The following is a 13,723-nucleotide window of genomic DNA, read 5'->3' as shown; positions in this document are numbered from 1 at the left end:
TTTGTTCTGGGCTCCGCTTCTGTGGCTTTGCTGCAAGGCCACCTGCGGCCTGGGGACAGGACTCCACCCTGAGCAGGACTTTACAGGAAGTCCAAGCTTGACCTCTGGACAGTGTGGGGATGGGGGGACATTTGGGGTGGGTGGCAGTCAAGATAAGACCATGCCCCCCAACCACGAGGGGTCCGTCTGCCCTTCCGCTTCTTTGCTTTCCCCCACACTCCTGTCCCTGTCCCCTGGGCTGACCCAGGCAGAGGCCAGCCCAGCTTTGGTTCCCACAGGCTGAGTACTCTCAGGCGCGTGCCCCGCCTCCTCCGAGCCCCCTTCCAGGCAGAGGTGTAGGGAGCTGGGGCTGCTAGTCCCCTGAGTGTGGTTGTGCAGGTTGCTTACTATATAAAGTTGCCCTGTTGAGCCGTCACTTCCCTGCGGTCCTGCAGGGCTGCATGTACCTGGAGGGGGGACATCTTTTGCTAACTAGCCCCCAGGTGCCGTAGGGGTAGCGCAGCCCTGTGGGAACGGTGTGTATAAAAGTGTTCACACTAGGAGGGAGTGGTCCTCTTCTGGCCTGACCCCTGGGCCCAGGCTTCCCAGGTTGATAACAGGACCTGCGGAAGGACGGCCCAGAAAATGCTTCTCTGAGTAGATAAGGCCATGACTCAGCCCCTGCTCGAGGGGCCCTGCTGGAGACTGCCTGCCCCAGGGTCCAGATCCGTGGGGAACGCCTTGTGGCCTCCCCTCCAGCCTCAGGATGGGTTCTTAGCCCAGGACCAAGGCTGCTCTTCCTGCTCCCCTAACCTCTCGGCAGAAGAGCTGAGTGGCGGGAGGCAGGGAGTTCAGGGTGGACCCCATAAACTCCCTGCAGGCCCCCACCTGCCTGCTTCCCTGCCTGAGAGTCCATCAGACTCTGGCTCTAAGCCTAAATAAGGCATGGTCTAGCTGGCCCTGCCTCTCTCTGTGATCCTAGGCTGGACACTCAACATGGCTGGGTCCCCCTTTCTCTACAGAGGCTCGGTGCCACCCGCAGAGACAGGGTGTGTGGGTGAGTGGGGGTCTGAGAGAGTGGTCTGTGAACTGCAGGGGAGGGCGTTATTATTCAGCTCCAAGTACCCTGGTGGGGGTGCTTCCCAGGTGACACCAGTGGTAAAGAACCCACCTGCCAATGCAGGAGACGTAAAAGATGCGGGTTCAATCCCCGGGTCAGGAAGACCCCCTGGAGGAGGGCACGGCAACCCACTCCAGTATTGCTGCCTGGAGAATCCCATGGATGGAGGAGCCTGGTGGGCCACAGTCCATGAAGTCAGAAAGGGTCCAAAGAGTCGGACACAACTTTGTCCACAGTTCATGAAATCATGAAGAGTCACAAAGTCATAAAGAGTCCAAAGAGTCAGACAAGACTGAAGTGACTGAGCACCTTGGTAGGAGCTTGGGAGGGAAGGGGGGGCTCAGAAAATTTTCTTTAACTCACAGGGGCCCAGATGCTGCCCCACACTCAGAACCAGGGCTGGAGTGAAACTGGGGGAGTGGGTGGGAACAGGAGAGAGACAGAGCACCCCCTGGAGGACGGACAGGGGTGGGTGTCAGGTTCATGGTGGCTGACGTGGGGGGAGGGGTGAGCCTTGGGTCTGCCATAGGCAGCAAAAAAAAGAAAGTTAGTCGCTCAGTCGTGTCTGACTCTTTGTGACCCCATGGACTGTAACCCACCAGGCTCCTCTGTCCATGGAATTTTCCAGGCAAGAATACTGGAGCAGGTTGCCATAGGCAGCAAAGCTCAGGCCCAACTGCCTCTTCTCCTGGCAAACTCAGTTTCCACCCAGGCAAACTTCAACTCTGTGTCTGGACCTCCATGTGAGTCCCTCCTCCAGACCAAAGGCTCCTTGAAAGTGGGATGGTCTGCCCCTGGACCCGGGACCTGGCCAGTCACATAGTAAGCACCCTAAGAGTATATACACAGAGACTTCCCTGGTGGCCCAGCAGCTAAGACCCTGCGCTCCCAAAGCCGAGGGCCCAGGTTTGATCCCCAGTCAGGAAACTAGATCCCACATGCTGCAACTAGAGATCCCTTGTACTGTAACTAAAACCTGATGCAGACAAATAAATAAAAATTAAAAGAAGGAAAGTATATATAGACCCTCACGCTGGGAAAAAAACTGAAGGCAGGAAGAGAAGGAAACAACAGAGTATGAGATGGTTGGATGGCATCACCGACTCGATGGACATGAGTTTGAGCAAGCTCCGGGAGATGTGAAGGCCAGGGAAGCCTGACGTACTGCAGTCCGTGGGGTTGGGTTGCAGAGTCCAACACGACTTAGCAACTAAACAACAATAGCAACACAGAGTGAGCGTCTTCCTGCGGCCGTGGACTCGTCAGCAGCCCATTTGGAATCAGGGGTCTGAGGGTGCCAACGTGTTCCAGCACAGCCATTGAGAAGGGTGCACTGACCACTCCACCATTTAAGCAAGACTGCAGTCACTTTCTCCGGGTACTCCCGAGTCTGACCATGCCCCCACCCTCCACCCTCCGCCCTCGGGGGAGGGCACCCAAGGAGGCAGGGCACCGAGACCGGCCCTGCAGGGACACGAGCCTGCCTCGGAACCAGCCCCGTTGTCCTGGCGATGGCTCCTGTCCCAGGCACCTCGGGCACCCACGGGGGCAATTAGCGAGTGTGGGAGGGGGTTTCCATGGTGGCAGTCCCCAGGGGGTGCGGCTGGGGTTTCGGGAGGGGGCAAGGGCCGGCGGGGCCTTTCTCCTTTGTCTGGGCACACTAGGCCTTTGTTCTCAGCCAGCTCTCTCTGAGGACGGGACCAGGACCCAGGGTGGGGGGGGTGCAGACTCGGGTTAGAGTGCTCCCACCGCTGGGGGGGGCTCCTGAAATCAGCAAGGGGAGGGAGCAAAAGAGGAGACAGAGTCCCACATGTGGGCCCAGCGTCCACTGGGGGAGCCCAGGCACAGGAGCCTCACCTGGCCCCAAGAGGCTGGGCGCTTGCTGTGGGTTCCTGTAGCTGGTAAACACCTCAGGCAGCCAACGGGTAGCCTCCCTGTGCCCTGGGGAGCCGGGCGGGACTAGGAGGGGCGGGGCCGTGAGGGGAGCCAAGGTGGAGGGGAGGGGGCGGCTGGTGGAGGTTTGGGGGGGCAGAGGGCATTGATCTGACCACATGCAGGCTTCTATTCAGACTTTATTCCAGACCCCTCAGGAGCCTTTTGGGGTCCCCGTGGCCCAGCCCATGCCCTTTCTCGCGCACACCTCCAGTGCGAGCCTGATGCGTGCAAGGGCCCAAGCACCGGGGCAGCCCTGTGGGTGGAGGGTGGCCTGGGTTCTCCAAACCCCACTCTGCAGCCTTCCATCCTCCTCAGGCCTGAGGCAGTCCACGGGAAAGGAGCGAGGCATCCAACCCCAGCTGTTAAGTGCGGTGCCCACGTCGAGGCCGGCATCCACTGTTCAGGCAGTTGGGATCAGGGGGACCCTGAGTCCGTGGTACCCTCAAAAGCGGGACCTACCCTCAGAATCGGGTGTCCAGGAAGGAGGTGGAGCTTCGATGGGACCTGGCGGGGCTCTCGATAGGGGGGCCCCTGGACCGGGTCAGCAGCCCATGGAAAGTCTTGCCTCGGGTCTGGGGCTTGCGCCGGGGTGGCTGGGGCTCCTCTGGGGGCTGTATCACGATGCGGGGCACCTCGGGCCGGGGGGCCCCCTGGGTTCCTGCCAGCTGCTGGGTCTCAAAGATGGCCGGGGCCCCGGGCAGGCGGGCCTGCGGCCTCGGGGGTGGCTCAGATGCTGATGCTGGCAGCTGGGCCAGCTGGGCCTTGATCTCCCGCTGCAGCTCCAGTTCGGACAGGGCCACGCCGTGCACCTGCGGGGAGTGGTTGATACTGAGCCTGGGGGAGGGCAGGAAACGATGAGATCCCCGCAGGGCGGGCAGTACACAGCCCCAGGAAGTGGCTGAGGGCTGAGGGGCTGACAGACAGACAAAGAGACAGACTAAGGGAGCCACAAAAAGCCACTTGAGGCCTGGGGTTTCCACATTCTCTGCTGCTCAGAGAACAAGTAGGGAGCCCTGTGCTTACTGTGACTGCTCCCTCCGGGCCTCAGTTTCCCCACCTGTGCAGGGGGCTGCCGGGCCACTGCAGGGGGCAGGCAAGGGGCACCCACCTGGGGCATGAAGACCTCTTCTTGCAGCTGGGCAGGCGGGATGGATCGAAGGGCGCCGAGCGTCTCCAGGAGCCCCGGGCAGGCCAGGCGCTGTTCAGTGGTGCCCAGCGCTAGGCGCACCAGGGTCAGCCCCACGCGGAACAGCACCTTCACACCTGCAGGCCGGTGGGGCTCTCTCAGTGCGGGGCCAGCTCTCAGTCCGAGCCCAAACCCGTCCTTGGCCAGACTCCTTCCACCCTCCTGCAGCTCTGCTGCCTGGACTGAGAGCCGCTCGGCCACGTGGGGGCACCGGCCAGCGGGTCCCAGCAGCCACTGAAGCTTGTGGGCAGCGCGGCCTGCCAGGAGCCAAGGGCTACTGACAGCCTCACACCGGGCCTTCTCATTCTGGGCCTTGGCTCCTCGCCCCATCCAGCGAGGGGCTGGGTGGTGACCGGACAGCCTTTCCAGCTCAGATCTGTGAGCTTCTGATTCTAGAAAGATTCAAGCTACAGCGCCTCACACCTAGGCCAAGAGCACAGGGCACATATGCGCACACACACACAGGCACACACATGCACGTGACTTTGGCCTGCTCCTGGAGCCTCAAAGCCCCTCCCTGGCAGCCTCGGGTCTGCTGAGAAAAGCAGTCAGGGGACCAGCGAGGCCTGGTGACCACCGTGCCGTGTAAACGGACAACAGGACTACTAACGTCGTCACCGTCATCAAACATCAAACACCATCATCAAACGCGGGGGCCCCGCCCGCCCCACCCTCGAGGTCCAAGTCTGCAGGGGAGTACAAGCGGACGGGGACTTGGACATCCGGGGTTAGAACGCTAAGCCAGTCTGAAGCCAAATGGGCATACAGCAGGTGCTCAGTCGATGCACTGATGGATTTCTACCATGCAACCACCGGACAAACTGTATAGAGCTGAATGCAAGTGTGCTGCTGATGGGGTACCAGGGCAGGGCTCCAAAGACCCAGGGTCCAGCTCAGCTTCGCTCTGACTGCCCCCCGCTCTTGGCCTGGCACCTCTCCCCACGCCCGCACCCCTCAAGTCATCTGTGGCCAGGACCCTGCGGACAGGGTCCTGCCTGCCTCTCCTTCTCCACCCGGCTCCGCGTGGCTGCCTCTTCCAGGGGGCGGCCGCCAGCATATTTAAACAGCCCTCTCCTGCCGCTCCCCTACACTCTGGCACGTCCTTTGTTTTATTTTCTTCGCGGAACTTATGACAATCTATAAATATCTTGTTAATTTGGTACTGCCGCCTCCCATCCCCACCCCCACCAGAATGTAGGTCTCACTCACTCAAGTGGCCCTGGCTCCCAGAGCCGCGCCTGGCCTCCGAGGGCTCGCACTGAGGGCCCGGGGGCTCCACCTGCCATGCCCCCACCGTGCCCAGTCCCCGAGCTGTGCCACTGCTGTGGTGTCGCCGGCTCCTGTCCCATCAACCTCGGGGAAGCCTCCCTGAATCTAGCCGTCCCTGTGGTGGTCTCACTGCTGGCGGCGGGGGCTGCCGTTCCTCCCATTGGTGATGCGTGGCCAAGGGCGGGTTACCCTCGGCACACCCCAGCACCCAGGCCCGGGATCAGGGTCAGCGGTAGCGGTGGGGCAGAGCGGAGCTGGCACCTTCACCCTCTGCGCCCACCAGGCACCCCCTCCTGCCCCCGCCCACCTGGCCGGCCCCCGACTCACCCTCGCTAAGAAAAGCGTCCCAGACACGCAGCACCGTGGGGAAGGGCAGGGAGCGGGCGAAGAGACACAGGAACCACTCGGGCAGGTAGAGCAGGGGCCCGACGCCCACCTTCTGCAGGTGTTTGTGCACACGCGGGAGCAGCCGTCGCAGCAGGGCCATGAACACCTCGGCGTCCAGCCGCACAGCCTCCTGCGGCCACGTCCGTCAGCACCATGACCCCAGGCCCCACCCAGTCGCCAGGCTCCCACCCCCCAGCCAGCCCTCCCCCTGTGCCCTCGGGCTCCATCCCAGCCTCTCACCATGTGGGGCCCGTAGTAGCCGGGGAGGTAAACCTCGCAGATCTGTACCAGGCACCAGAAGGCCTCCTGGGGGCGGGCACAGGCCTTGAGTGCCCACCGCAGAAGGGACCGCAGGGGGAGAGGGGCACAGGGGAGGGCCTGGACACCATCTGCGGTGACTCTGGAGCCAGGAGCCTGGTCTCAGTGCTGGGGGTGGGGTTGTGGGGGGTGGGTCTTACCACAAAGCTCCCCGTTGCCTAGAAAGAGGCCTACCAAGGGGTGTAGGGGTCGGAAGTCACAGGGCTCAGAGGGCTGAATTTGAGGGTCGCAGGGTGGAGGCTCACTGGTCAAGGGTAGCGGAGGTCCCAAAGTTCAAATCTTAGGTTCTTGGGGTCATTGGGGTCAGGGATCATGGTCACAGGGTTCAGAATCAGGGGTCATAAGGTCAAGGTGATAACATCCAGACTTTTAGATCATTGGGCCAAAGGTCAGGGGTCAGGGTTCGATGTTCCTGGAATCAAGGTCATTGGGCTTGGGAGTCACTGAGGTTGGCAATCACGAGGCCCTGGCTCACTAGGACAGGTTTGCGTGGGACTTGAGGATCCTAGGTCCCGGAGGCCAGAGTTCTGGGGGACGGGTTCGGAAGGGTGGTCACAGTCCAGGGCACAGGTTGCCTTGGCCCCTGGGTCACTAGAGTTGGGGGTCCAGGGTCTCGGGTAACTGAAGTCATAGAGTTCCTGGGGGTGGGCGTCCGGGTCTGGGGTCCCTGCCACAGGGCTGAGGGCACTCACCTCCGGGGGCAGGTGCATGAGCAGCACAGCGGCCACAGGGCCCTGGGCCTGGCAGTAGCCCTGCTCCGGCCGGTACAGGGTGTAGGCCTTCAGTACCTGCAGGAGCCCCTGCTGCCTGTGCCAGAAGACCCCATCAGGGGCCAGTCCTCCCGGCATCCCTCCCATACCCTCTGGCGGCCCTTGCCCAGGCCTCGGCCCCTCAGGGGCCTTGCTGGGTCCTCTGAGATGCCAGGGTCAGGGACTCGGCCAAAGCGCCTGGGGGTCGGGGGCTGGGGGTCCCTGGGCATCTCCGGCCTCGTACCCATGACCCTGGGGTGACACAAACATCTCATGCAGCGGGAACTGACGGTGCAGGTCCCTGCCGATGGTTTCCATCCACTGCGGGTCTCCTGGGGCCTCAGCCAGGTTCTGCAGGTGGGCAAGAAGGTGGAGGTGAAGGCCCAGAGGGGTGAAGGGCTTGGGGAGGGGGCTGGGACCCCTGCCAGTCCCCTCACCTGGTAAGTGCCAGGGTTGTTCTTCTGACACACGTGAGCCCCGCACAGAAGGGGCCAACACCGGGCCCGCAGGGCTGAGGGGATGCCTTTCCGGCACTGCATCTTTACCTGCAGGTGAGGCCAGGGCACCCCGTTAGGCCAGCCACGCCAGATTCCCCTGCTCCTCTCAGCAGGCCTCAGGCACAATCTACTATCGGGCAAGAGTCTCCGCGAGGAGCAAGGAGCGAAGGCAGGAGGTGCTGGGACACAGGAGGCTGAATTTTGCCAGGCAAAGGGGGACAAGTCAAGGAGGCCCGCGTGGGACCGCTCTCCCCTCACCTTCTTGTACCGCCGAGACATGGTTTTCTCCCAGTGTGAAGTCATCTCCACCCACTTCATCTCCCGCTGGCGGATGAGGTCTGCAGGAGGGTGACCCGGCCTGGGGATACACGGCACCAGATGTCCAGACACGGGACAGCCACATCCACCACCTTTCCTGCTACCTGGGTGAGCCCAACTCTTGGCCCTTGAGATCTCTGGGAATCTCTGGGGTGGGGAGTGACCTGTCACCCAGGAGTTGCCAGTGGTTGTCATGGGGACAGGAAAGGATGTGGCTCCGATGTGGGCGGCAGCAGGAGACACTGAAGAGGGTGTGTAGGTGTGTGTTGGGGGAGGGGCTGGTTGACTGTCCCCCAGGATGGGGACACAGACAACTCATCGGGGAAGTTGAGTAGACAGAGCCCAAGAGCTAGAAACCAGGAGTCTTCTCTGAGCCTGATTCTGTCTCTGATGGCGGTGTGACCTCCCTATCTTATCTCCGAACTTGTCTTCCTATCAGCACCTGGGGAAGGGGGAGGACTGGTAGGGGAAGAAGTGTGGGCTCTATGACCTTGGGATTCCTGGGCCGGATTGAAAGGAGAAGCGGGTTCAGCCCCTCTGGGAACCCTCAGAGACTGGGAGGAAGAGACACACAGGGACCCACCCCCCACAGCCCTGCTAACCTTAAGATTCCATCTAGAACCCGAAAACAGGTGATACTAGCTGAGTCCCCAGACCCTTCGAGGACCCTTGAGGTTGGGCCTCACTCTAGAATTCAGCTCTCAGCCTCCACCATCAGGCCCAGCACCCTGTAATCCCCTCATCCCTTCCCCACTTACCCTGGCTCTGCTGCGCTGCCCCCAATGAAGCCGTAGCGGTCAGCCTGGCGATATGGGCCAGGCCCGCTCAGCTCTGAGTCGGACCCCAAAGAGCTGGAGTCATCCTGCAGCTCGCCGGGCTGCGCCAGGTCCTCGCCCAGGGCCTGGGCCATGGCGCCACCAACCCCTGGTGCTGCAGGCTGCAAGATGTGGGGACAGCCAGCGTGAGCGGGGGCTCCTGGCCAGCCTGGGGCCGGGGCGCCTCTTCAGCCAGGCCTCAGCCCCAGGACCTGCTCACTTGGTCTAAGAGGAGAGGCTGCAGGGTATCGCACCACACCCGTTCGGTCCCCTCTCCTCTTGCGGGGTTGGGGTGGGGCACAGGCCCAGATGGTGCAGAAAGACCAGGCCCCCTGCTGGAGACCCAGGCCCAGCCCCTGTCCTCAGCAGCCCAGCTTACCTCCCTGCTGCACCTCACCTCCTCCTCTCACTTCCTCCTCAGCCACAGCTTCAGCAACCCGCTGGGGGCCCCTCCCAAGTGCGTGGGGGGGGTACCCCTTCCTCTCCAGGGCTCTTCCGGCCTGCCCCAGTGGCCCTGGGCCATGGGCTCCTCCCACCACCCCGGTGGGTTGGGTGGGTGCAGGCCTGGGTTCTTGTGCTGGGTGTGATGCAGCCAGGGCCTGCCAGAGATAGAGAGGCCACGCTGCCTCCAGATGTGAGGTCACCGGCAAATAAAATACTCAATTCAGGGTTCCAGTGAGCATTACACTTTATTTAACGTTTCCTCTTTTGTTAATGCTTTCGACAAGTCAAACAGTAAGGCATTACTGCGCTACTCAAAACACAAGGATGAGACATGAAAAAATAATAATAATGATGTAGCATGCACCATAGGCAATGGGGACCAAAATGAGCTCGGAGTTCAGTGACAGGTGTCCGGGTCTGGTCAGCCGTCTGCAGGCCACAGGGACCCTAGAGGTAAGAGTTTCTCCGTCAATCTGAAGACAACCCTTGCTATCTTTGAGCCTGTTTCCTTTCCTGCACTTCGTGGACTTAATCTGCACTCTCTGGAGAGACCCAATGAGATACCAATGAGGTCACAACACCTTCCAGCCCGGGGCAGAAGTGGGAGGAACTACCGGGCCCTTGAAAGAGAAAAACAACTTCACACTACTTCCGGCCGCACATCCCCGGTGCAAGGGTGGGTAACTCCTCAAGGGCGGAACTAGAGTCGACCTCGCCCCGTGAAGCCCCGCCCCCTTGCAGGCTCCGCCCTGCCCACCAGGTCAACCGAGCCCCGCCCCCTGGCCGAGGCCCCGCCTCCCGGGTCGCCTCGGGCCCGGGGCCTGGCGTCCAGCGGAGGCGCTAGAGCGCAGGGGCGGTGAGCGACCGGGCGGACCGGGGCGGGGCCGGGCGCGGCGGGGCGGGGCGGGCGGCCGAGGAGGCGGGGCGGCGGGCTGGGGCGGGCCCGGGCGGGCGGAAGGAGCACCAGGCCGGAAGGAGGCCGCGGGAGGGCGGGAGGCAGGACTGGGCCCGGAGGTGCTGGGCTAGAGCGGCGGCGCCGCCATGTCCGACAGCGAGAAGCTCAACCTGGACTCTATCATCGGACGCCTGCTGGAAGGTTGGCCGGGGCGGCGAGGGAGGTGGGCGCCCGCCGCGCCCTGGTCCCCTGCCCGGCCCGGAAGTGGCGCGCGGGTGGACCTGCCCCTCCCAGGGCCAGCTTCGACTGGGCGGGGACGGGCCGCGAGGTCCCGTGGCCACATTCGTCGCCCCCCCTTCCACCCCAATCGCGGCGCGCTGGGAGGTCTGGGGTTGCTCCCCTTTCCAGAGCAGGATCGGCGTTGGGGGCGGCGCGTAAGGATTGGCCTGGGCTCTTGGCTGAGGGAGAAACCCGAGAAGCCTAGTCCCCCAGGAAGGGGTCCTGTGCTTGGAGGTTTTGGGTGGCCTCTGCGCACAGCAGTCCCCTCGCGAGCGCCTTGAGGGCAGTTGGGGGTCCCAGGAGGCTCACTCAGCAGCAACAGCTGCTCCTGGGCTAGGCGGGGCCGGGAGGCCCAGGCGCCCCCACTCAGAAGTGCCTGTGGGGTCACCGATGTCATTCACCCTCTTCTCGCCTGAGGAACCTGCGTCCTGACGCCTCTTTCCGCCCCCAGTGCAGGGCTCCAGGCCTGGAAAGAATGTACAGCTGACAGAGAACGAGATCCGTGGTCTGTGCCTCAAATCCCGGGAGATTTTCCTGAGCCAGCCCATTCTTCTGGAGCTGGAGGCACCCCTCAAGATCTGCGGTGAGCCTCCAGCCCAGGTCCCCGTGGCCTCCTGAAAGCGGCCTTGCCACCACCCCTCCCAAGTCCCACCTCCCTTGGGCCCAACCCTGACCCTGGGTTCATGTTTAGGCTGCCCCTAGTGCTGACCTGGTTCCCTGGGTCACAGGTGACATTCATGGCCAGTACTATGACCTTCTGCGGCTGTTCGAGTATGGCGGCTTCCCTCCAGAGAGTAACTACCTGTTCCTGGGGGACTACGTGGACAGGGGCAAGCAGTCTTTGGAGACTATCTGCCTGCTGCTGGCCTATAAGATCAAGTACCCAGAGAACTTTTTCCTGCTCCGTGGGAACCACGAGTGTGCCAGCATCAACCGCATCTACGGCTTCTATGACGAGTGTGAGTGGGCAGAGCGTCCGGGGCTGCTCTGGGCCTGAAGGGCCATTCAGTGGCCTCCTTGCCATTCAGTGTGACCCTCGTGCTGACCTGGTGGCTGGGGTGTCAGCGTCTGACAAACACCTGCTAAGCTGAGCGCCGTGAAGGTAGACCAGCCCACGCCGCCCTCCCCTGCCCTCCTAGAGCGGGTCCTGGCACTCAGGAGGGACCTGGCTGGTGGCTGCTGACTGAAGGGCTGCCAGGATTCTAAGGCAGGGCCTCACCTGCTGACACTCCCCTCTAGTGCATCCGGTACTTAAGCACTTAGGATGCCTGTCAGGACTGGACTCCTCTGTTAGCCAGAAGCCAAGATGAACCAGACCCCGTCTCAACCTGGCCCTGCTCTTGTGCAGGGGGTGGGTGCCAACCTTGAGGTCGTGCCAGAAGTGGAACTCTGGGGTTCCTGGGGACTCAGCTGCTTTAGAATTGTCTGGGAGGCAGTGGGTGTTCTGGGAGTAGGGGGGTGGGTGTTCGGTTTCTTTTGCCTTTTGTTCTCTCCTCCTAGCTGTGTCTGAACAACACACAATGTGCCCTGGAAGGCCTGGAGACCTGGGCTGAGGGGTGGGGCAGAGAGGCCCTCTGGTGAGCTGTCTCCTTCCCCCTGGGCAGGCAAGAGACGCTACAACATCAAACTGTGGAAGACCTTCACTGATTGCTTCAACTGCCTGCCCATCGCTGCCATCGTGGACGAGAAGATCTTCTGTTGCCACGGAGGTGAGCATGGCTCTGGGCGTGTGGATGCTTGGGAAGGACGAGCCTCCCAGGGCGAGCGCCCCTGGGGACCTTGGGACAGAGGCGTCAGCTCCAGATGTGTTCCCAGAAGCCAGGAACAACTCTCCCTGGAGTCCTGGCACGGGCAGCACTTCTTCCACAAAGTCCCCCCGCGCTGCAGCATTAGGCTGCACCGTCGTGTCATGGCCTCACCTTCTTGCGTGGAGTTTGCTTGTCCCCTTTCTCCAGGGCTTCCCTGGTGGCTCAGATGGTAAAGAATCTGCCTGCAATGCGGGAGACTCAGGTTTGATCCCTGGGTTGGGAAGATCCCCTGAAGAAGGGAATGGCTACCCGCTCCAGCTTTCTTGCCTGGACAGTCCATGGGGTTGCAAAGAGTCGGACACGACTGAGCGGCTAACACTTTGTCCAGGGAGCTGTGTGCTCCTTGAAGGGACAGGGACTTGGAAGAGGCAGAAGGTGATGAGTTCTGCCTGTGTAGGCTCCCAGGAATCCTGGAGAGGTGGGGGGCAGAGGCTGATTGGCAAAGGCTGCCTGGAGGAGGTGACCTGCCCCCTGTGCCCTCCAGGCCTGTCCCCAGACCTACAGTCCATGGAGCAGATCCGGCGTATCATGCGGCCCACAGATGTGCCTGACCAGGGCCTGCTCTGTGACCTGCTGTGGTCTGACCCTGACAAGGATGTGCAGGGCTGGGGCGAGAATGACCGCGGCGTCTCCTTTACCTTTGGAGCCGAGGTGGTGGCCAAGTTCCTGCACAAGCATGACCTGGACCTCATCTGCCGGGCACACCAGGTGGGCTGGCAGCCCCCGTCCGGGTGAGAGCGGGACTGGCAGGCAGCTCCTGCTGAACCAACCGCTTCCACCCTTGTCCAGGTAGTAGAAGACGGCTATGAGTTCTTTGCCAAGCGGCAGCTGGTGACACTCTTCTCAGCCCCCAACTACTGCGGCGAGTTTGACAACGCAGGCGCCATGATGAGCGTGGACGAGACGCTCATGTGCTCCTTCCAGGTGGGGGTCGGGCTGGGGGCGGGTGGGCCCAGGGGCCTATGGCTCGGCCCCTTGAACCTGACCAGTTTGTCTCTTCTAGATCCTCAAGCCCGCCGACAAGAACAAGGGGAAATATGGGCAGTTCAGTGGCCTGAACCCTGGAGGCCGGCCCATCACCCCACCCCGCAACTCCGCCAAAGCCAAGAAATAGCCTCCGTGTGCCCGCCCTCTGCCCCAGATGGTGGATTGTACAGAAATCACGTGGCTGCAGGGGGCTCATGCTGGACCCCCAGGCCCACCCATCACGGGGAACACAGAGGCTTGGTGTATTTCTCTTTTTTATGAATCAATAGCAGCATCCAGTCCCCCAGGGCTCTTCCCGCTTGTACCTACAGCGGCTGCAGGCAGGATCCTGGGGCTAAGGCTGCAGCTCAGGGCAAAGCAGGGCCAGACTGGGGATCTCCAGCCTTGCTTGGGCTCAGGGCTGGCAGCCAGATCCTGGGGCAACCCATCTGGTCTCTTGAATAAAGGTCAAAGCTGGATTGTTGCCATAGCCTCTGTCTCCCTTGTCCCAAACACTGGGCCTGGCAACCCTTCCGCCCAGAGCCACTTGGGAGGCTTCCTGGGCTTGGGGCCCCAGCCAGGAAAACCCCAGCCACATGCTCAGGTCCACAGGGGCCCTTGGAATTTCCAAGCCAGGGCCAAAGAGTTCGGGGAAAGCAAGCAAAACAGTGTGTGCCAGTCATAGGAGATCCCAGTGGTGTGCTCAGGATTTGAGGGAGGGGCGGGTCATGATTGGCAGAAGGTGGATCAGCAGGGGC

General features: G+C 62.1%; 2 protein-coding genes across 4 annotated transcripts; one reads left to right on the top strand and one right to left on the bottom strand.

Moving 5' to 3' along the window:
• Positions 1-3,155: 3,155 nt before the first annotated feature.
• Positions 3,156-9,005, bottom strand: TBC1D10C (TBC1 domain family member 10C). Of its 3 annotated transcripts, none has more exons than XM_043451689.1 (10): positions 8,953-9,005; positions 8,517-8,695; positions 7,699-7,798; positions 7,381-7,488; positions 7,188-7,294; positions 6,887-7,001; positions 6,117-6,182; positions 5,817-6,006; positions 4,143-4,297; positions 3,156-3,843 (listed from the first exon to the last, which is right to left on the bottom strand). In XM_043451689.1, the coding sequence occupies exons 2-10, from the start codon at positions 8,666-8,668 to the stop codon at positions 3,496-3,498; spliced, it is 1,341 nt and encodes a 446-aa protein (XP_043307624.1). In that variant the 5' UTR covers positions 8,669-8,695; positions 8,953-9,005; the 3' UTR covers positions 3,156-3,495. The 3 variants fall into 3 exon arrangements, with proteins under 3 accessions (XP_043307624.1, XP_043307625.1, XP_043307626.1); XM_043451690.1 differs by having other exon boundaries at positions 8,971-8,986; XM_043451691.1 differs by lacking the exons at positions 6,117-6,182; positions 8,953-9,005 and having other exon boundaries at positions 8,517-8,944.
• Positions 9,006-9,252: 247 nt separating this feature from the next.
• PPP1CA (protein phosphatase 1 catalytic subunit alpha) lies at positions 9,253-13,449 on the top strand. Its single transcript, XM_043451692.1, has 7 exons — positions 9,253-10,113; positions 10,643-10,774; positions 10,920-11,150; positions 11,796-11,900; positions 12,484-12,707; positions 12,789-12,923; positions 13,003-13,449. Exons 1-7 carry the CDS (start codon positions 10,059-10,061, stop codon positions 13,111-13,113), a joined length of 993 nt encoding a protein of 330 aa, XP_043307627.1. The 5' UTR covers positions 9,253-10,058; the 3' UTR covers positions 13,114-13,449.
• Positions 13,450-13,723: the final 274 nt, after the last annotated feature.

This window comes from Cervus canadensis, chromosome 29 (assembly GCF_019320065.1).
Source record: "Cervus canadensis isolate Bull #8, Minnesota chromosome 29, ASM1932006v1, whole genome shotgun sequence".
Classification (NCBI taxonomy): domain Eukaryota; kingdom Metazoa; phylum Chordata; class Mammalia; order Artiodactyla; family Cervidae; genus Cervus; species Cervus canadensis.
The sequence above is the reverse complement of the archived record's forward strand: the minus strand, read 5'-3'. Positions and strand labels throughout refer to the sequence as shown.

What these genes read in the sequence shown, in the direction of transcription:
- PPP1CA (XM_043451692.1), top strand. Translation starts at nt 10,059, where the DNA reads ATGTCCGACAGCGAGAAGCTCAACCTGGACTCTATCATCGGACGCCTG. An exon ending in CATCGGACGCCTGCTGGAAG is followed by an intron (nt 10,114 to 10,642) that starts GTTGGCCGGGGC and finishes TTCCGCCCCCAG; the next exon opens with TGCAGGGCTCCAGGCCTGGA. An exon ending in CGCTCATGTGCTCCTTCCAG is followed by an intron (nt 12,924 to 13,002) that starts GTGGGGGTCGGG and finishes TGTCTCTTCTAG; the next exon opens with ATCCTCAAGCCCGCCGACAA.
- TBC1D10C (XM_043451689.1), bottom strand. Translation starts at nt 8,668, where the DNA reads ATGGCCCAGGCCCTGGGCGAGGACCTGGCGCAGCCCGGCGAGCTGCAG. An exon ending in GGCAGCGCAGCAGAGCCAGG is followed by an intron (nt 7,799 to 8,516) that starts GTAAGTGGGGAA and finishes GTGTATCCCCAG; the next exon opens with GCCGGGTCACCCTCCTGCAG. An exon ending in GTGTCACCCCAGGGTCATGG is followed by an intron (nt 7,002 to 7,187) that starts GTACGAGGCCGG and finishes CTTCTGGCACAG; the next exon opens with GCAGCAGGGGCTCCTGCAGG.